At 42.7% G+C, this 22,722-nt stretch overlaps 1 protein-coding gene across 2 annotated transcripts in view; it reads left to right on the top strand.

Annotated features, from left to right (window-relative positions):
- Positions 1-22,722, top strand: part of map4k2 (mitogen-activated protein kinase kinase kinase kinase 2) — a 45,388-nt gene that overhangs the window by 2,900 nt on the left and 19,766 nt on the right. For both annotated transcript variants that reach the window (XM_085267517.1, XM_085267516.1), the window contains exons 2-15: positions 11,988-12,045; positions 12,819-12,909; positions 13,226-13,290; positions 13,977-14,032; positions 14,933-14,980; positions 15,070-15,112; positions 15,206-15,278; positions 16,075-16,206; positions 16,329-16,391; positions 16,499-16,580; positions 17,912-18,028; positions 19,107-19,185; positions 21,990-22,048; positions 22,144-22,190. In XM_085267517.1, the coding sequence (XP_085123643.1) occupies positions 11,988-12,045; positions 12,819-12,909; positions 13,226-13,290; positions 13,977-14,032; positions 14,933-14,980; positions 15,070-15,112; positions 15,206-15,278; positions 16,075-16,206; positions 16,329-16,391; positions 16,499-16,580; positions 17,912-18,028; positions 19,107-19,185; positions 21,990-22,048; positions 22,144-22,190 (1,013 nt within the window). The remainder of the gene's footprint in view (positions 1-11,987; positions 12,046-12,818; positions 12,910-13,225; positions 13,291-13,976; positions 14,033-14,932; positions 14,981-15,069; positions 15,113-15,205; positions 15,279-16,074; positions 16,207-16,328; positions 16,392-16,498; positions 16,581-17,911; positions 18,029-19,106; positions 19,186-21,989; positions 22,049-22,143; positions 22,191-22,722) is intronic.

The following is a 22,722-nucleotide window of genomic DNA, read 5'->3' as shown; positions in this document are numbered from 1 at the left end:
CGCCGACTTTAATGTGAACGCGTAGAGGAAATCCTGGGTTAACTGGAGTTGATGACCAGCTTCGTGTTTGCTAATGCTAGGATAAGTGAATCCAGATGATGAAACGAAACTCTGCATATGTTAAACAAGCTTTGTAGTAAAGGGCCCTGGTTACTGAAGAGGCTGCCTTTCTGTTTGCCATTTATTTTAGAGAATCATAATTAACTTTAAAGAGAAAAGATTCAACTCGGGATGTTAAGTAAAACAACCAAAGCCTAATTTCTACAGATACTAAAAGCAGAGATGAATCAGCTTGTAGTAGGAGTGAAGAACTTTGCTTCCTACTCTTGTAACAACCGTGTAGACCCAAAAGCAGAGCCAACAGAGACACGTATCAAAGTATTACAGTCTTTATTTACTGTACATATGAAAACATTGAGGTAAGTACTGAGGGGCCATGGGAATAGCACAGGGGCTTCCTCCGGGTCTGGGGGAAGAAGGAGACTTTCCAAAAAGGAAGGGACAGTGTGCTGGTTGAGTTCAGGTAAGCGTTGCCGTAGGTGGGTGAGCAGGCAGATGGAAGAGTAGTGCAGAGTGATCCAGGTGGGTACTGTGAACGAACCAACTTTCTCATCTGATGGAAGATAACGGAAACGAAAAGCTATTCAGCTGATGGGAGGAACATGGGAACAGACAGAGGCACGTGAGAATAGGAAAGCTAGGAAACTGCTAAGGAACAAGGTGTTTGCCACTTGTTGGAGGCAGACTATCTGGCAGAGTATGGATGGCAAAGCTGGTCCTTTTATACTGAAGTTGAGGAAACGGATGACAGGCAGGTGTGTGCAGCTGAAGAGCGGGAAACCCAAACTCCACCCAAAGAAAAGGAGCGTGCCTTCGGGATGATTGCTTGGAGGAATAAGAGGAAGTCCAAACAACCAGAGCCCGACTATGACACTACAGCAGCATGAATCTCCCAGATGTTTCTGTTTGTTATGAAGAATGGTTGAATAGTCCCCCATTCATATTTAGAAGTATTGTTTGCTTGAAATTGCCATCCCCAAGTGTGTGTGTGTCTTCCTTATTGGGATAGGCATAGGTGCCGATTGTGAGATAGCACAGCCTCAGTGTTAGTGATACAGCGATGTTCACTAGTGTGCACAACAAGCTCACAAGTGTCTGAGAGCATGGCATTTTGTCAGCCACCTATGGCAATAACTGCTAATTAAATGCAGAGGTGTGTATAAACACATTGTGAGTGAAAAGTGATGAATATAATAGCAACACTATGCAGTGCATCATGGGAAGCCCCCAGCAGGCTAGACCCATGGCAGTGTAACTAAGACCAGGCCCCCCTGCTATGAGCAAGCAGCTGTTTGCTCATAGAGGGGACATCTGATTGTTGGAGTTTCTTAAGTACCTTGAAGCAACTGTTGTTGTGTTTTGCTGCTATTATTACTATACAAAGGAAAAATGGGTGATTGGGTATTTTTGGATTAACTGAAGGCTTTTCAGGGAGTTTTTAGGAGAGCCTGACAATAACAGTAGTCTAGCCTGGAAGTAAGGGATGCATCAACTAGTTTTTCAGCATCAATATGAGACAGGATATTTCTAATTTTAGAGATACTGTGCAAATGGCAGGAAGCAGTCCTACATATTTGTTTTATATGCACATTGAAAGACGTGTTGTGTTCAAAAATGTCTCCTAGAATGTCCTGAGGTAGTGCCATCCACACTAAGCATCTGAATTACCATATTTCTAAGACTTTTAGGGCCAAGTCCAATAACTTCAGCTTTATCTGAATTAAGAAGCAGGAAGTTAGAGCTGATCCAGGTCTTTGTGTCTATAAGATATTTATGCAGTTTAACTAATTGGTGTTTGTTACCTAGCTTGATAGATTGATAGAAGGTAGGTATCCTCTGCATAGCAGTGAAAATGTATGCTATGTCTTCTAATGATGCTGCCTAAGAGAAGCATGTATAGTGTAAACAGAATTGGTCCTAGCACTGAACCCTGTGGAACTCCATAATTAACCTCTAGTTGTTTATGGACTTTCCATTTATATAAACAATTAGATAGATATGATACAAACCAGCTACGGCATGCAGTAAGTTAAATATTATGGTCGCATGCACTGAGGTGTAGCAGGACAAGCACAGAGACGAGTCCACTGTCAGAGGCCATAAGAAGATCAGTTGTAACTTTCACTATTCTGAATCCCGACTGAAACTGAAATTTAAATAAACTTCTGCAAATGATTAGTTAACCTTTTGGCAGCTACTCTTTCAAGAAGTTTTGGTGTAATGTCTTTCAGCAGTCTTGTAGGAATAGGGTCTAAAGGACCCGTTGATGGTTCAGGGGAATAAATAATTGAAGTAAACAGAAGATTGATAGGAAATGTCACCAGGTGTTAAAGCTGTTATACTGAATGTTTCATCTATGGCATGGCTTTGAATAATTTTTTCTCTAATGATTAAAATTTTATTTGTGAAGACGTTCATGAAGTCATTACAGAGCTCTGACTGTCAGCCTGGCTACAGTGCTGAAGAGAAACCTGGGGTTGTTCTTATTGTCTTTAATCAGCGATGAGCAGTAAGACGTAGGGTTTTTTCTTAAAGCAGCAAACTATTCTTCCATGCTCACTGATAATGATGCCAGCTTATGAGTTACCTGCTTTAAGGTGCACGTGTGAGAGTTATAACAGGGTGTCAAGTACTTCTGATTTGGATTTGTGGGAGCAGACTTCAGGTAGCTCCTCTGGCATTAAAAAAGATAACAGTAGAGGAATTATGTGCTTAAATTGAGTTACAGCACTTTCAGATCACTGCAGAATTAAAGGGCAGAACAAGATATTTTTTTCTCAGTACCTCTTTAGTGGAGCAGAAGTTTACGTGGATGCAATACTTTTATATTTCTTATATCTGCTAGTCCCACTTTCTTTTAAAGCAGCAGTACAAACAAAAGGGAGCTAACAGTGTCAGTGACAGCTGATCTCATCTGAAAGCAAAGCTACATGCTGACATTCTGCAGCATATTTGTAGGACAGTAACATTTGGACATTTTGCAGCCTTTGTGAGCAACACACCAGACAATAGCCCGTTTTCATCTCCCACAACGATTACAGGATTGGTGGAGCTGTGAGTCAAGAGCGAGGGCTGCACATGTGACTGTCAGAACATTACTGTTATTCAAAGTGTACATCTCTAACAGAGCACAGCCAATCAGATGCAGACTGCTTCTGACTTTGTAGCATAAATGCTTTTTTTTATACATTTAGAATGTTTCAACTTTTGACTTGATTCATAAAAACGGATTTGTCGTGATAAAGTGAAGCTTCCCAAATATTACTTTTATAAAAAGGTTTGATTTTTTAAAATATCAATGTTCTTCATCGTCCTCATTATAATTGAACATGTCGTAGTGCCATGTGTTAGTTCAAAAATAAAATCGTTCAGATTAAAATACGCAACTGTAACAACACTGGTTGGAGTTAGAGTGCACAGACACAAAATGGTGATTTTGTTACAATTTGGCATTTTTCTGTCAGACTGCTGAAAAGCCTTGTGTGGTTTATATGAACCAGAATGATCTCATTTTTATTAAAGTGCTCGTCTTACAGTTTGGTGTTGAGCTGTTGTGATGCTGTCAGTTAGCTTTTAGCATTTCTCTCTCCAGTTCTGTACGTGACAAATACAAGGTTCAAGTTGAATGTCTTAAACCCGATTGGCTGTCTCGCTGTTAGCATGTGATCAGATCAGTGCATGTGGGTTTTCACTGCTGCTTTTTTCCTCTTTTTGCTCGTTCGTGCTAGACCAGGATCAGAAATGCAAAAATGCAAAGCTGAGATGGCGCATGTCAACCTGAAAATTGTAGGCTGAAACTGTAAGAAGTTATTTCCACAGTTTCAGAGCCTTTTGCAGCTTTTAAAGTCCCAGTTCAAACGTGTTAGAATGTGATGCCAACAATCTGACTTTAATATCTCACTTTTTAGTAAATGTAACTGTATAAGCTCAAATTCACCTGGTTTCTTGACTCAAAGGTTTCCAGTTTCATTGTTTGGTGAAACCTGTTGTTAGTGTGAAAGGCCACGCACGCTCCACTTTAACATTTGCATTCAGTGGGAAACGGCACACTGCAGTTTAGCAAAACACAGCATCGTCACAGGTCATGTGGGAGCCTGATCAAAGTGCCGTGACGCTTCCTCTTCCACCACCGTTTGTACGTAACCCAGGCTGGGTGTTATTTCATGCCTGGCTGCATGAAAAGCCTGCCAGAGATGTTACTATGAGTGCAGTCACAGGAAGCTCTGCGGTGGAACAGGAAAGAAAACAGGAAGTGAATAGAGGCGGGCCACAGGTTGTGTTGAGCCAAAGTGCTTATCCCATTTATCGCTGCCTTGTTTGTTGTGGATGGCCAGAATGAAATTGTGTCCATGTGACATCATCGGAGTGAGTGGCTAGTGATGACTGTTGTACTCAGGCAGACATGAGGAAGCTGAAAATATATACACCCCTTAAAACATCTACTTTAGCTCTAATCTACTTTAACTAGCAGCTGTCTGTGAGACTGTCTAACCTGTGGACAGCGAGACGGCAGGGTAAACTCAGTGTCGAGTGTAGTTTACAATCATTAGAAACATTCAACTTCAAGATAGCTTATTGAGCTGTTGGATATTTGCCCAGGTATGTATGTCAGTCAGTGGAGCAGGCAGGAAGCAGAGCTCCAACCAGGAGGGCAAATCAGTGAAAATGGACTGAATGAGCTTTTATGTAACAGTTTTCTTGTCTACCTGACCAGTCAACGCACTTTAGACTACAATTTAAATACATTTATTTATTTATACACATTTAATGTACTTTTATACAGTGCAGAGTTCTGTACCCTTTAAGTAATTTATCTACTTGTCAACCATGAGTGAGTTAGAATAACCTAAAATGTGTGGATGTCTTTGGACTGTGAGAGACGGCCAACGCACTTGAATATTTCGAGAGCTGATGTTTATTTAACCCTGTCAGTCGACTGCAAGTTTGATTGTCCATATACAATATTTTAAAGAACTGCTCCATTCTTATAATGAGGCAGTGAACGAGCCCAGATCCCTGTTTAGCAGTTGCAGTCTGCATTGGATCTGTTGGGTCCATTTTCCGGCCAGTTCATACTAAAACGGACCCAGGGTCAAATTCAAATTCAAATTCAAATTTTATTTGTCACGTACACAGTCATACACAGTACGATATGCAGTGAAATGCTTGGACAACTGCTCGTGACCTAAAGAAAACAAAAAAGGAAAAGGCTATGAATAAGATAAGATAGGCCAGTACGTGTGTGTGGGTCCAACTGGTTCTTAAAACAGTTTGCTGTGTATACCTGCAAACACAATATTCGCAGGCGTGACCAGCGTCCAGTAGATTTGAAAAAGTGGCGGGGAACTAGAGGCATGAGGAACATGAAGGCCTAGTTACCACCAGAAGGTAGCTGAAAAACTGGAGGAGAGCAGTTTGAAGATTCCCTCTGCTGATTAGCCGCCAACAGATTTCAGGTGAGACCTTGAGACAGGAAAACGCAGGCTCCAGATGGAAAATTCCCAGACACTCAATCGGACCATGACAGACAGAGCTGGGCACCAAGGGTCTGGAACAGTTTACCACTCCGGCTAAGTTTAAGCGACTCTGTGGAGTCTTTTAAAAGACACTTTTCTGTTTAATCAGATCTGCTGACATTCATGTGTTGTTGATGAGCTTGGAAAGAAAAGCGTCTGGACTTCTTTAAGTTTCCTGAAGAGTTCACCTCTCATCCAAGAAGCGTCTTCAGTTCTAAGAGCGACTGGTGGAGAGTCCCAGATTTAGGCCCTTTGGGAGTGTCCCCAAGAGGGTCGTGGACCCCCTATTGATCCTCTACCTAATCACATGAGCCAAGGTGTGTAAGCGGGTGTGGCTTGTGTGACCTACGAACTATGATGACCTGGATGACTGAGAACCTTCACAGACGTTTTGTTATTGATGTTTTTTAATTTTATTTTCATGTATTTTAGTTTATTCTGCTTTAACGTGGTTCTCTGTTGATATTGTATGTCAGACAGACACAGGCTGACCAGCTGGCACTAAATCCCGTCATAAATGCTACATGCACCTGACAAACCGAACTGTTTTCACTCCCATCCAACTGAAAACAAACGTATGTTGACTACTTTGGCATTTTGGGTGTGAGATAGCCATCACCAGTCCTCTGGGAGACAATGAGCTCTTACTGTGATACATGAGTCCACAGCCTGTGTTGTCCATACGTTGCAGTTTAATGTAACCCTTTCTGATGTAATCAAACTATCCTGAGTTTTAGACGTCTCCTCTCTGTAGAGTGTGGGTGCAGTTTAAATAAAGGTCTCTGGGTGTATATTTGTGGATAGTCCGTGTTTCCTTCTAGATCGTAGCTCTGACGCTCACCAATCCTCACCTGTTGCTTGAACAGCGTCAGGACTGTGGGTGGACTGTGAGGAGATTTCATGTCTTGACTTCAGTGGCATCTTTCCATCCTGTGGCCAGCTTGTTATTGAGTAGCTCATTACTGGTAATGATAGCCTGGATTCTATCCCTACAGTTCAGATGGGTTTTCAGCACCTTCTGGAGGTTTTGGCTTCACCTTCCTGAATCCTCATGGTTTCCGTTAGTCTGTGGAATACCCAGGTACTTGTAGCTGTCCTGGATGTATGCTATCATGCCTTCTAGCCGCTCCACCTCACTTTCCCACCATTTGGCCACACTTATACAGTCTGAATATGTCAGATCCAGTGGGGGCAGTGCATCAGCTTGGTATACTCTGCACTTGATGGTGACATGTGGAATTGCCCTGCAGTTCACGCCTCCAGTGTTTCCTTCCACAGTCTCACTGAGTTCCTAATGTATGTTATTAGTGTTGTACAGTGCCAAGCACATCCATGTGTGGGGCATTGATCTGCATTAACTGACAACTGTTGTTGTGATTTGTCGATGTATAAATAAATTAAAAGTTGAGGCTTTGTTGTAGTCCAGGTGCTGCTCAGGTTAGTCAGTCTGCTCTTGGTGTACTGCTCTCTCAACCCAGAGTGGATGCTTTGGTGCTCTGGTGTTATTTTTAATGCCTTTCTGAGCTGTGCTTATGTGTTGACTCATGTGCTAACTCAAAGTACACTTTTTCCATTTCTCTGTGTGTGTGTGTCTTCACTAAGGTTGTGATACTTTGTGCCTGCAAACATCACAAAGTGGGACCTTTGCATAGTCACGGAGCAGAAGAAGAACAGTATTGAAGGTTTTGCACCAAGTAATCCAAAATACAGAGTAATGCATCACATAAATAATAACATTGACATATTTTTTTGCAATAGATGTGTTAAAATAAAATAAAATAAAAAAGTTAATATGTGACTACCACCACCTGGGACCTCAGTAGTTTCCTAACCATGACCGCTTTTGATAGTTTGGCTTCTGTTGGCCCCGTGTTAAATAACGCGGGACCATTGATCTTTGTTGTGCACAACACAATATGTCTGGTCTGGTGTACAGAGCAGCTTTATGCCAGCTGAATGCATCTCACCCAGGCTGTCAAAACCACAAAACTGCTTTCTGCCACAGCGTTGGTACGCATGTGACGCATATGACGCTACTGTATTTCTGGTGCTCTGTGGGTTGACACTACATGTACATCTCCTTCTCAAGTTAATCTCTCATTGACACTTTTTTCACTTGAGAACGAGGTGCATCTGTTGAAGAGTGCCCATAGTTTGGCACATCATGTAGGACAGTAAGGGTCACAAGAGCAGAGGTGTGAGTCTTCTGTGAAATACTGCCCGACTTTGACAAATGGGCAGAGAGAGGAGAAAAGTGGACTTGTGGTCCTGCAGAGATGGCATATTTGTAGTCTGCAGGCAGATGAGGGACTGCCCGTCTGGTGCAGAGAGCTATGTGGTCAAAGGGAGGCAGTGCAAAATATATGTGGTACAGCTTGTCTGTGGGCCACTCATGCTTGTGCTGTTGTTGGTTTTAGAAAAACAAAGTTCTAACATAAAAGTTCCCTTCCTTATTCTCACCTATTCTAGTTCATGCATTTATTACTTCCAGGCTGGACTACTGTAATTCATTATTATCAGGATGTCCTAAAAACTCCCTGAAAAGCCTTCAGCTAATCCAAAATGCTGCAGCAAGAGTCCTGACAGGGACTAGAAAGAGAGAGCAGATTTCTCCTGTTTTGGCTTCCCTTCATTGGCTTCCTGTTAAATCCAGAATTCAAAATCCTGCTCCTCACATTCAAGGTCTTAAATAATCAGGCCCCATCTTATCTTAATGACCTTGTAGTACCATATCACCCTATTAGAGCACTTCGCTCTCGCTCTGCAGGCCTACTTGTTGTTCCTAGAGTATTTAAAAGTAGAATGGGAGGCAGAGCCTTCAGTTTTCAGGCCCCTCTTCTGTGGAACCAGCTTCCAGTTTGGATTCGGGAGACAGACACTATCTCTACTTTCAAGATTAGGCTTCAAACTTTCCTTTTTGCTAAAGCATATAGTTAGGGCTGGACCAGGTGACCCTGAATCCTCCCTTAGTTATGCTGCAATAGACATAGGCTGCTGGGGATTCCCATGATGCACTGGGTGTTTCTTCTTCACTCACTATGTGTTAATAGACCTCTCTGCATTGAATCATACTTGTTATTAACCTCTGTCTCTCTTCCACAGCATGTCTTTTATCCTGTCTTCCTTCTCTCACCCCAACCGGTCGCAGCAGATGGCCGCCCCTCCCTGAGCCTGGTTCTGTCGGAGGTTTCTTCCTGTTAAAAGGGAGTTTTTCCTTCCCACTGTCGCCAAAGTGCTTGCTCATAGGGGGTCATGTGATTGTTGGGTTTTTCTCTGTATCTATTATTGTACGATCTACCTTACAATATATATCTTGTAGTACCATATCACTCCAATAGACCTGTTATTTGCAAGTAGAATGGGAGGCACAGAGTTGCTTTCAGGCCCCTCTTCTGTGGAACCAGCTTCCAGTTTGGATTTCCCAAACAGACACCTCGTCTGGTGTTCGGAGCAGCTTGACATCGGCTGTGAGAATCCACCTCAGGCTTTCAAAACCACAAAACGTTCAATATTCGGCTTAAAATGTTTGTTTTTTATAAAGCATATAGTGAGAGCTGGATCAGGTAACCCTGAATCCTCCCTTAGATTCACTGTAATAGATGTAGGCTCCTGTGTTTTGTCCTCACCCACCTTTTTACTAATTATGTGTTTATACCCCACGGTGCATTTAATCATTAGTTATTATTAATCTCTTGCTTGGTTGTGCTGAAAGTTTCTTTCTGTTAAAATCTGTTAAATTGTTATGTTGGTTAAGTGTAATTATAACATAATAGGAGCATCAGCGTCGGCTGCACTTCCTCTGCTAGAGGACCGAGAGCTTGAGGGTCCTGAGGACTGTGTGGACAGAGATCTGGGATGATGTTTCTGGGATCGGCTGGAGGCACTCGCTCAGCTTGGGGGTCTTTGCCCCGAGTGCTCTGATTACCACAGGGACCATTGTTGTCTTCACCCTCCACATCTTCTTGAATTTCTCTCTCAGCCCTTGATATTTCTCGAGGTTCTCGTGTTCTTTCTATGTCCCACGTTCTTCTGAACAAACTTTCCCTGGACCTCGGGTTGTCTCTTGGCGATCCCTGGAACTGACTCACCGATGGACCACACCTGTGCTTCTGCATCTTACTGTCCAGCTCTCATGGCATCTATCGCCCCATCTTCACAGAGGTGGAGTCTTTGGTGCACATATCTCAACTGCCATGCAGCACGTTCAGTTGCTTCAGCTTTTTTCTCCTTATTCACGGAGTGTTTGTTTGAATAGTTTTCTCTCAAACGTGGATTGAGAGAAGTTTTGTTCTCCAATGAACAAAAGTGAAACTTTTCCTGAGGAGCAGCAACTACACACAGCGCGCTTTGTTTAATAAAGCAATTTGATTCTGATCACCAGATTCTTTATCCCATCAATCGTGCGTCCCAGCCAGACATCAACCCTGTTTTTGACAGGCTGGGTCTGGTTAATGCTAGGTCACTAGCAAATAAAACCTTTATTCTAAACGACTTCTTCACCTCTCCACACCTGGATTTTCTTCTGGTGACTGAAACTTGGGCCTGTTCTCTGAACTTGTCCTTCCAGACTGTAACTAGCTCAACTCTCAAAACACATCAAAACACATAAAGAACATTTATTAAAATCCATCCAAAAACATTCATATATTTAAAACATTTATACTGTGTTAAACCTTCGTTATTCCCAAAGGTTGATTCTGTTCATCTCAGTGGGAGAAACGTTTCGTCATCCAGGTGACTTCAGTCTCAGCTGACTGCAGGTTTCCCCGAAATCTTATCAACAGTACATTTGCATAATGACTGAAACTGGAGAACAATGGCTGGCTGTGATGTCAGTTCCTTCCTTGTCATGACCATTAATCAACAACCACAGATTAATGGCCATGAGTACCATTCACAGAGAGTTGGGGAATGGCTGCCATCACAGCATGTAAGATGGTGACAGATGTACCCTTAGGCCCCCTCCTCGATTCAGAGATGGTCTTTCCCTTTTCACGTAAATGGGCTCCTTGACTCCGCCCTCAAACCAGCGTTCCTCCCTGTCCAGGATGTGTACATCCTCATGATTGAGAGAGTGTCACTGGCCTGTAGGTGTAAATAGACTGCAGAGTCCTGGCCTGACGAGGTGGCTCTGCTGTGTGTGGATGTAAATGTTTCTCCCACTGAAAACTTTCAGATGACCAGAATCAACCTTTTGGGATGAGTGAGCATGACATTACAACCCCCATTATTGTTTTCATTAATTATACTATAAATTTGCTTTGTGCATACATGATTCTTGTTTATGTTAGGTGTGTTAGGGACACCAGACCGACCTCTCCTTTCAACTTGGACCAAACGGCCTCATTGTCCCTAACCCAAAGTGTTTCCCAACACATTTAATAAAAAGGATTTTAAGTGATACTAAGGTCAGCCACATCCAAGCTGCCATTCACTTTGCTTTTGGACACCTTTTTGTTACGTCACGGTTTGTCCCACAAATCAGTTCAACACATAATTCATTAAGAATCATCATGACTTTGTGCTGTAGTGGAAACAAAGTAGCAAGAAATAATCATCTTGGTATAATATGGGTACTGACAATTGTTACTCATGCTTTGTCATTTGGATTTAAAATGTTCCCATTTCAGAACTACTGCTTTGTTTTCACATTCCTTGTTGAACCAGTTTAAAAGGCAACAGCTTTCCCACTAAACTGAACCATTCTAATAACACTATCGGGCATCCCATATTCCTTCATCACTGCCCACATTTAGGAATGTGAAACAGTCTTCTTGCTGCTGAATGAAGCAGTTAACCACTTGACAAGATGTACTCTGGATATTTTTCCATCTCTGCCGAAGCCACTGAAGGATGTGTTTGACTCTGTGTGTATGAGTGTGCTGTCTGTTATTGCAGCGTCCAGATTGGTCCAAGTTTGTGTTACAAACATACACACTCACTCTGTAAAACGTATAAAGTCTTGTCTTACTTCAGTTTTCTGTAAGCTACTTTCTGCTTTTTGGCCAAATAGGCCGGGCAGGCGATCGTGGCTCACGAGTTGGGAGTTCGCCTTGTAATCGGAAGGTTGCTGGTTCAAGCCCCGTCTCCGACAGTCTCGGTCGTTGTGTCCTTGGGCAAGACACTTCACCTGCTCCCTACTGGTGGTGGTCAGAGGGCCCGGTGGCGTTAGTGTCCGGCAGCCTCGCCTCTTGTCAGTGCGCCCCAGGGTGGCTGTGGCTACACTGTAGCTTACCGTCACTAGTGTGTGAATGTGTGGATGACTGGATGTGTAAAGCGCTTTGGGGTTCTTAGGGACTAGAAAAGCGCTATACAAACACAGGCCACTGTGCTTCTTTTGGGTGCAGTTACCTGCGTATCCTTTTATCTTATATGTTATTTATTATAAAGACTATTTTGCTTTCCTTTCAGGCTCGAAACATCAGGACGTCTGAACTGGCAGCTATCAAGATTGTCAAGCTCGACTCAGGTGTGTTAAAAGCCCAAACACAGCACAGGAAGTGCACAGTAAGGTGTCCATTCAACGTCCATAGTTCCCAGTATTGGTCAGTTTCAGTGAAACTTGCAAATAATATTACTCAGGGTCACATCAGCTGTTTTACAGTTTACAGCACAGCAACAACAGGATTAAGCAATCAAGCAATGGCTTATTATATTGCTTTGTCACACATGTTGCTAACTGTGATGTTATTGCTCTGATCACAGAGGCCTGATAACTACGATTATTAGAAGTCTGCTGTGTTCATATAGAAAGTACTAAAGAGTCAAAGTGGTAATGCTGTATGGAGCTTTGTGTAAGTCTTTGTTACTGCCATCTTTGCTTTCATGAACTTCTTTTTAAAGGAAGGTGTTTTGCACTACAAAGATTTTCTTTTGGATTTGTCCCGTATATATTGTCCAGTATATGGGTTATACTGGAATGATACAAGGAACGGATTGAGTCCTTTTCTAGCTTAGAAATGAAAAAAAGTGAACCTATCCTTGAATAACTAATAGTGCCATTTGAGTAGTTGTAAAAAACAGACCTGATTTCACTGTATCCAACACAGCTGATAACACTGAGCACCACGTGGGTGTGCAGTATTTTTTTCCACTAAAAGAATTTCCCAGATTCACTACATCCCTTGCTCCATGGAGAAGCTACCAGTCCTCCCAGTTGTCTAGCTATGTTTTGCTGTTCTGTAACTGTGTGAAGTTAGCTGTCATGAGTCAGTAAACCCTCGCTGTGCTGTCTGTGCTCAGGTGATGACATCACCCCCATCCAGCAGGAGATTACCATGATGAAGGAGTGCAAGCACAAAAACATCGTGGCCTACTTTGGGAGCTACCACAGGTGCTGGGTGTTTTCTGATGTGTGGAATTCCTCAGATTGTTGGTGGACTGAAATATGTGGAATTTGACTTTTATCTTGCACGCGCTGAATTCCTCTCCCACTCCTTCAACTGCTTAGTTACATTGTTGGCCCACCAGCTCATGCATGATACTGTGTGCTTGTGGGAGTAAATGCATTGACTTCATTATATTAAGGCCTGTCTGCTTCCTTCTTAAACGCAGTACTTGTTTTTAACCAATGCCTGCACAGCTGTTCAGCCACAGAGAGCAGCACGCATGTCAGACATGTCAAATAAAAGCTGAGTGTCTCTCTTTAGAAACACCAAGCTGTGGATCTGCATGGAGTACTGCGGTGGAGGCTCCCTGCAGGATATCTACCATGGTAAAAACACACACATCTAAAATTCATGTCAGAACACGACGCATCTACTGTCCTCGATCGGCTGAATTCACAGCATGCGATTAAATTAGTGTCGTCCATTCTTAGTAATGAGGGCCTGTGATTGACTGGGTGAATCTCTGAATGTACCTCACGTGGATTGGATACGGGAAAGGATTGTCATTAAGGGAAATGTAATTAAATAATTATCAGTCATAGATTCTAGTTTGTCCTTCTGTGAACCAACTAATATGTATTAAAATAAAAACAAAGACTGCTAGCCTAACATATAAGTGGTGAACTACTCAAAGAGAGAGGAATAAGAGGAAATGTTTCCTTCTCAGGACCAGGAATTATTTTTAGGCACTGCAAAGCAAGAAACAACTAAAAAGCTAAAATCACAAACTAAAGCTATATGTTGCATTTCTTTCTGTCGTTACACTTTCCAAATGAGCCAATAAGGATGAATACGACCATAGTGGAGCTGTTTAAACATAACTATATGAGTACTGTTTCCACCCGATGAGTCTGAGTGAGGCAGCTGAAGCATTTCCCAGCATGTCCAACTGTAACTACCACTTTAACGCTCAGTCATTTGAATAGTTGGTATAAAGCAGATGTGTAAGTAGGCACAATGATCCACTCTTACTCTCATGTCTCACAGCTGTTAATCAGACTCTTTTCCACAGTGACGGGTCCACTGAAGGAGAAGCAGATAGCATTTGTGTGCAGGGAAACTCTCCAGGTAAGGCTTTTCAGTCCAGGAAGCTTGTTACTGTTGCACTGCAAAGTCTTTACAGACACCCTGCTGACACAATGAGTCATGTGTTTTTTCCCAACTTCAGAGCAGCTCCAGTCGTGCCAGACCACTAAGTGCATTGTAGATGTTCTGAAACTGCCTCTGCAGTAGAACATGATAAATGGTCTGGTCCTGATATAGCTCTTGTCTTTCTAACGAAGTGCTACAAGTCCCTTTCACCTATATACAGTTGTACTCACACTGCAGTTCATTTTATTCCTTTAATTCCTTTTAAACAATCACACACACATGCTCACCGCAATAAATGCGTAGGATGCGGTTCAGTGTCTTTACCAGGGGCGGGTGGATACGCAGGTGGGAGGAGCTGCCAACATTCTGGTGGTGCTGGAAAACCCACCTGACCTCTTGAGCCACAGCAGCCATACGGCACACTGTGTTTTCATAGACCGTGACCTTCTGCCCACTCAAAGCTTTGTTGGATGATCAGCTTTGCAGACTGACAGCAAAAAACACCAGAAAAAGTGCTTCCAAAACTTTCACCAGTGCTGTACACGATCAGTGAGTCTGCATTCAAAGCACGTAAAGGTTACAAAAATCAAACTAAGGAAACATAGAGATATTGTTCCTGATTCATGCAAGACTAGATGAAGATGGGGATCACTCCTCAGTGGAGAGCATGCTCTCCTACTGCCTGGGTGGAGTGCTGTGCAGTGGGTCATTAACACCGCCCAAATCATTGGCTGCCCTCTGCCACCCCTGGAGACTGTTAGTCAGTCAGTTCAGCTGTATGTTTTCTCTCTCTTCCCAGTTCAGTGTTGTAAACCATGACTTAAGCAGTAATTAAATACATTCTCACAGTAATCGGCTGATTTCCATCTTTTCCAGGGCCTGTATCACTTGCACGAAACTGGCAAAATGCACAGGGACATAAAGGTACAGCTGTTTAGTTGTTACTGTTTAATAGTGACGCTCAGACTGTGGATCATCCTGTGAACAAGCTTGGATCTTTATTGTCTTTGCAGGGAGCCAATATCCTTTTGACCGAGCGTGGAGATGTGAAACTGGGTCAGTGTGATTTGCAGTACTTATGCAGGCTTAGGTAAGCACGATGTTGGATTTTAGCTGCACTGTGACCCTGCGTCTCTCCTCTGTGTCCAGCTGATTTTGGAATCGCAGCAGAGATCAGTGCCTCTGTGGCCAAGAGGAAGTCATTTATTGGAACTCCTTACTGGTAAGATGAATACATCACCACTAAACCTAACCTTACCAAACCCTGAGCAAACAGTGTCTGTCTGTCGATGGTGACACAGACCTCTCTGTTTTTCTACAGTGCTGCTATCACTGTGAGCTTGGTATGCTGCCAGCGCTCTTTGTCTTTATGCTCAGCTGTAGGTTCATCTATTGTGCTTTTGTGTCACAGTATCAGTTAAGTGTTCTGCTTTCACTTTAGCTGAATTCGTGTCTGTTTTATAGCCTCGGTTCAATATATCAGCCTGTTTAAGGTTAGGGTTTTTAACCTCATACGTTATCAGAATTAACCAGACAAATCGATCCGCCTCATAAGAGCGGGCTTGCATCAGCAGCCGCAGAATGGAGGTCAGTCCCGTGTGTGTGCTGGGATGAGCTTTCCTGTGCTCGTACTTTCATGGCATGTCTATGTCTGTCAGTCTATGAGTTGCCGACTAACCCTCAGAAAGCATCTACTAAACCAAAGTCTATGAAAGAAAATGTGCAAAGGACAGATTTGTTTTAGTTCGATTTACAATAAAGTGATAAAAAACACACGACCTGTCTTTCTCCATATAGGTAAACATATTTATCTTTAGGTGAAGCACTGCTACAGTTATTGCAACGATACCTGATCACTTCAAGGATCAAGTTTCTAACAAAGCCACAGACCGCTCGCAGTCAGCTGCCATCTTCAAATATTGATGTTTCACAGATTTGTCATTGAAAGTTAATGAGTGGTTGACTCCTGGACACACCTGTTTGCGAATCAGGCCCACTAACTCTTCCTCTCTGAGCAGGATGGCTCCAGAGGTGGCTGCGGTGGAGAAGAAGGGTGGCTATAACCACCTGTGTGATATCTGGGCCGTCGGCATCACTGCCATCGAGCTGGCAGAGCTGCAGCCGCCCATGTTTGACCTGCACCCAATGAGGTGAGTCAGCATAAACAATGGGGACTGGACAAACAGTTGGAGACAGACAGACTTGGCAGACTCTGGGTGATTGCTGCTTGGACATTTTCCAGTCCAGTGACGTCTCTCACACTGTTTTTCAGAGCGCTGATGCTGATGTCCAAGAGCAGCTTCCAGCCTCCAAAACTTAAGGACAAAGCCAAGTGGTAAATGTGCTGCTGATGGTCTGAAATTCAAGTGCATAAGCACCTGTGATCTGATCAGTATCTTCCTCACTGCTGATACATGTATCTTTGTCTTCCTCTGTCTGCAGGTCTGCTGGCTTCCATAGCTTTGTGAAGATGTCTCTCATTAAAAGCACTCGTAAGCGGCCCTCAGCTGAGACACTGCTGCAGGTTAGTTTGTCACTAAACAAGGAAAAACGAACCAACCGTCCGTCTTCACACTGGCACTGTTGTGTGTACAGTAGCTGTAAGCGCATCTTTCTCTTCTGTTTGTAACATTAGCACAAAGGGAGGTGGTTGGCCGAGGCTGGCTGTTACGAGAGCGACTGGAAATGATTGCATTGCATTTGTACAGTTTATACTGGGAGCTATTCAGTAAAATTTCACATGCTGATGAACATGTGATATTACACAAAATCTAAATGTCACATTTTGCTACAAATATTACAGAGCTGTCAAATCAGCAGATATCAAATGATGTACGATCAAAAACATCCGAGCCCTCAGTGCGTGGGTCGCTTGCTCTGCTGGTGGAGATATAGTTCTGTCCATCTCCATCCAGTTAAGGGCTGTGGGGAATGGGAGGTGGGGTGCACCCAGGACAGGAAGGAAGCTGGAGTACCCAGACACAGAAAGGCCACCAGCTGATCTGAGCCCAGGACCTTCTTGCTGTATGGCCACAGTACCCCAAAATTACATTTATAGCTAATTGGGTTTGGTTTTTTTTTTTCTATGTGGCATGTTTTGCAATGAGACTGGCTGCTATCAGCTGTTATCAAAGTACTTTTTACAACATTCACCTGCAAACATGCTCATACCGTTTGTGTTATGCCTTTAATTTCTTTCATACACAGTCGCATACGTCCTGCTTTTTGATTGGACCTCATAGTCAGTTTAGAAATAATACAGAAGTGGACAGATTTATGAAAATGTCATTTTTGAAATGTATCTCCCAAGTACTGTTAAACAGAGTAAGAGCTTTAATACCGCATTTCTAAAAATCTAGTTACATTGTTACATTATTTGCATGTTTGCATTTGTTACATTGTTACATTATTTGCATGTTTGCATTTGTTACATTGTTACATTATTTGCATGTTTGCATTTGTTACATTGTTACATTATTTGCACACAGAAACATAATGTCTTAGTCTTTTATTTTCCATGTCCTCCATGTGTTTCTCAGCGAGCTGAGCAATCTTAAGTATTTGTAACAATTAACAGTGTCAATGTCACAGCCATGAAGGGTTCGAATATGGACTCTAGAGCTTCAGGCTTCTTCAGGCAAGAGATTTCTGAAATGTCGAAAGTCGACCGCAGGTTTGCAGTGGTCAAAGAGCAGAGCCAGTGTTATGTAAAATGTTGCTCTCTTTCACTTGTTGCTGCGCATCAGACATAAGAAACTTTATTTTCTTTGTACTGTAAGACAAAAACAAAGCGAAAGAGAGACCTGAGATTAGCGCCATCATTTCCCGTTTAAGGTGTGTGCCTTCTTTCTTTAGCATCCGTTTGTGACACAGCTGTTGACCCGTAACTTGATCATTGAGCTGCTGGACATGGCCAACAACCCCGAGCTCCACACTCCCCACACAAACACCATGGATGACATTGAGCTGGAGGTCAGTTCTCACAGTGTAGCTAAACTCACTGGATAAGGACATTTGATTTTGTACACTGTGGATTTGAAACCAAACAATTAAGATGTTATCAACGTGCAGCTTCATTCGAGTAGTGTGTTACCTGTTTAGGGTTAGTGTCTTTTCTAAACATGCTGTTCCATTTCAGATGCTTAAAAGTGACTGAACACTCGTGTTTCCGCTCTATTTCACAAGGAGTTAAACGGACTAAATATCTGGAGCTTTCAACATGGATCATTTGGGTTCTTTTTCTCTGGAAATCAACAATCTGGTACTTTGGTAAAAGGAAACCTACACTCTGCAAGAACACTATCGATTGAGGTCGTCTTAATATTGTTTTCAAGAGAAGCCTTCACAAATGGAAATACAGAGTTTACAACAAGGTGCAATCCACTGGTTACACTCGGGAACATGAAGGCCATATTAGACTTTGACTGAAAACACCTTTGGAGCATGTCCAGTCTGGAAAGATGAACTTGTACCAGAACAATGAGAAGACAAAAGTATAGAGAAGGAGATCGGTTGCATGCATGGCTGCCAGTGAAGCCAGGTCAGTAGAGTTTATTGATGATGTGACTGCTGGATGAATTCAGGAGTGCACAGGGCGATAACCTCACGCTGCAAAACTAACCAGACAGAGCTTCACTGTGCACATAACAGCGAGCAAACTGCTAAACCCAAGAATTCTCAATTTCCAATGGTCAAGTCAGTCACCTGATATCAGCCCCACAGAGCGTGCTTGTCAGTGACTGAAAACAAAACTGCACGTAGAGAGTGACCAGCAAACCAGCTGCAGTGGGACGTGGCTGCAGTAAAGGCCTGACAGAGCACTGAAGGGAGGAAACCTGCATTTAGTCTAAAGTTCATCCAAGAACATCCAAACAGTCACTGTGAGCCTCTGAAGATGGGGACTGAAAATCTGCACTTTAATCACATCTTGATTGTTTGATTCCAAGTCCACTGTGATGATGTACAGAGGTGAACTTACAGAAATGCTCTTCCTTCGGAAAAGCTGGGATTGACTTGTTTCCGCAGTGATTTGTGTTTGCTGTCTTGACAGGTTGGGGTAATGGCTCCTGACAAGATTCAGTCAGCAGGGAAACACCTGCCTGTGGAAAGGACACCGTCTGAACAACAATGTGAGTCCCGCCCCTTCCACACACACGGCACACAGTGGGTGGTTCCTTAAACATAGCAGGATGAGATTCCTGGCGTCTCGTCGTCACAGTGAGGTCACCGGCTTTGTGCTAGAATGGAACAAAGGGAATAAAAACCCTGCAGCTTGTCTCTGATGCACTACACCGTGCAGTGCACTTGATGGCTGAATGTGTGCCTGTGTGTACATATGTGTACATATAATATATGTCGGTTGTACTGGGAGAGTGGTTTCATTGTCCCATTGTATTCAGCGAAGCAGCTTGTAGAATATGAGTAGAAACAAAAGCCCCTCAGTGAGCGTGCTGACGGCTGCTCTCGCTCTGTAACCATCCACACGTGTGGGACGGAGGCCTCGTCAGAGGATGGCGCTGGGAACATGCCTGCTGTCTGACTTCATACTGCTCAGATGCCAATGGGCTGCTTGTGTTCCTGGTGTGACAGACTGTATTCACACACCAAATCATAAATCAGTCTGGTGTTGACCTCAACTTCCCTTACTAGTGTAGTCTAGTGTGCTAGACACAGCCCCGTAAGCCACAAACACCTGCACTGCCCTTTGACCAGTATGGTTTTAGAGGCTTACACAGGTGCTACAATGTATCATATACTGTATCTGTCATTGTCAACACTGATACAATGTATATTGTTAGTGCCATGGTCTGTGTGTTACACCTCTATGCTTTTAGTATTGATTAAATAGTATCAGAAACAAGATTACTGGTTTATTTAGCACAGCCAGTTCATGTACATGAGTCTGGGGAAGTATAGGAAGGTCATTCAGTCTTACTGCTACACTGTCTCCCTCCAGCTTTTGCATATTTGGATGGAAGTTGTCTCGATAAATGTGCAGTTTCTAACCTTTTTACAACTGACGAGCCTGAAAACCAGTTTTCTCACCTTTGTCCATCATCTTCTTGTTGCTGTCGTCCTTTGCTGAGCTTCTGCTGCATTACTCAATACAAATAATTACTTGAAAATACAGTAATGCAGTAATTAGCCTTCACCAAGCCCTGCTCTGCAACAGTAAGGTGTTGGTGTTCTGCTGCATGTTTCTGCACGATGATCTTCATGCAGTAACATGACTAACCATAACTGTGACATGAGCAACCGATGACTGCTGGGCAAAATAGTTTCCAAAGTATTCACTTTGTTGAGGTGATTGAATCAGAAGATTAACTTTTGAAATGTTGAGAGCATTTTTGTAGACCGCTCCTTTGATCCCATTTCAAACAGAAAAACTTTGGACTTCTTATTCAAATTCACTTGCAGGCGTTCAGCAACACCTTGCAAAGTAACTGAGCCGAAACGCAGCAGCAGCTTCTGCTTTCTGGTTTAGTCATTTCCTCATCTCCTGCTTCAAAGCGAAATGATCATGTGATCGCTGTGCTTCCTCCTTTCACATCACAGTGAAGTCATTAGAGAAACTGAGGCAAGATGCTAATAAAAGCTGTTCTGCAGATCTTAGTCGAAGACCTTGCATGCTGCCACATGTGTGCAATTTCTAATTTCTTTACAAACAAACTAATGACTAGTTTAAACGATCTTAAAAGAAAGGGCTGCTAACTAACTATCTGATTACTATGGAAACCAGTGTTTTCACCTTGTTTCATCCTGTACAGTAATGACATCACAGTACTGTGTACTACATGTACAGCAGTAGTAGCTGAGATTCTCCACTTGAATTGGGAGATGTAAAAAGACAGAATCCAGTTAACTGCAGTCTAATGACATCTAGTGGTGAAATTTGATGCATATCGAGCCATTACTTGATGTTTTGACTTGTTGCCTCAAGAAAGCAGTGCAAGGAATTGCCTAAACTGATGTTATAAATACTCCTTGGTCGCATTTTGTGCCCTGTTCTTATTTGTCTTATTACCTGGCTGTTGGTATTCCTATCATCTTGGACTTTTAGTTTAAATTGCTAACACCCTAAAACTGACTGAATACCAACAGTGAAACCTTTTCTTTTTACCTCACATTTCTATTTCTTATCATAATTTCAGTGTGATTCTTTTTTCTTTTTAATTTTTAAATTTCTTTGACTGGTGATGCTGTTTTTTGCACCCAGCTCCATCCCTGTTTGGGCCCTGACTCAATATCAGTGTACATTTGATACATTCCAATTCAAGCATATGTTCATTCGATTTGTTACTTTGCCTGACCTGCAATCAAAAGTGTCACTTTGACTGAGCATTAAGACACACACACATACTTAGGAATACAAATACTTCTATTGAATTGAAGGAGGCGTGTCTTCTTCCAGCGGTACTGTGATGCATGTCAGCTGTCACTCCCCACACACAGGCGTGTTCCAGGCTTTAACATTAATGACAAATGTCATACTCTGATATACTACAGGTAGAATAAGCCATCTAATGTCATTTTAAAAGCTTTACTGTGGGAGCTTCTAAACCAGCTGTCATCTTGTCTCTCATTTGAAACCAGTAGCTACGATTTATCAGCCCCTAAATGCTTATAAACCTTTTGATTCTTCCAGATGATTTTGATGGTACCTTGTTTATTGTGTTCAGACGTCTCTTCTCAATGACACTTTGTCATCGAGTAAAAATGTTATTCTCTGATATCTGTGCTCACCTGATGTGTGGGGTCAGGTCTGCAGACTTCACTCGGCCCTTGTTCACTGCTGATGTCACAGGTTATCTCTGGAATGCACACCGATGGGAATCGGTGCACCGTAAACACTGTGAAAGTACCAGGATTGTGTGTGAATGTGTTGGTCTGCCTTTGTTAGCGTGCTAAGCCCAGTGTTGTGTTCTTTTTGCAGTTGACCAGGTGAAGTTTGGGCCTCCACTGAGGAAAGTGACAGAGCCTTATCCTGACTTGGTAATGCATGTTTCCTGCAGGTATACTGATGGCATTCAGTCCATGACAACACGCGGATTTGACCAAAGGTTGTGTTTGGCTTTTCCTTTCTACAGGCCTGTTATGATGACTGGAGTCTGTCTGGAGATGAAGGAGGCTCACCGTAAGACCTTTGTTTCATCTTTCTTCAGTTGCTTATTAAATATCGTTGCTTTTGGCTGTTGAGATGTCACATTGGCACACTGCACACTATAATATAACAAGGTGCATTTAAAAAGTTGCTAGATTGGATCAGCTGGAGGGAAGTTGTGTTCTGCTGTGGTTGATTGTTACTCTGTCAGGTAGCAGGTAGCTGCATCAGTCATTTGTAGACTGGGCTAGGCTAACTTATCTGGATTTTTATATTGTTGGTTGTTTTGTTTTTATTTACAAAATCCAACTGATGGGTAGCATGTATAAGTTTAGAAAAAACTTTGCATGAATTATTTTAGCAGGTGTTTGCTTTGTTCAGCCAACATGGAGTGATTTCGGTATTTTTTCCAGGATGTAGCACCATAAATCATAACTCATAAAAGTAGACATGTGGTTCCTATGTGGCCAGAATGCCAGCTTATCCATACAGTATGAGAACAGTATTACTGCAGGTACCAACAGAACAGAGTGTCCTCCCAGAGCAATGAGGAGTAACCTGTAGT

Source organism: Mchenga conophoros, linkage group LG3, assembly GCF_057382185.1.
Source record: "Mchenga conophoros isolate Kocher_MC1m ecotype Shallow Benthic linkage group LG3, M_conophoros_male_GT1.1, whole genome shotgun sequence".
Lineage (NCBI taxonomy): Eukaryota > Metazoa > Chordata > Actinopteri > Cichliformes > Cichlidae > Mchenga > Mchenga conophoros.
This window is presented reverse-complemented; position numbering and strand designations above follow the sequence as displayed.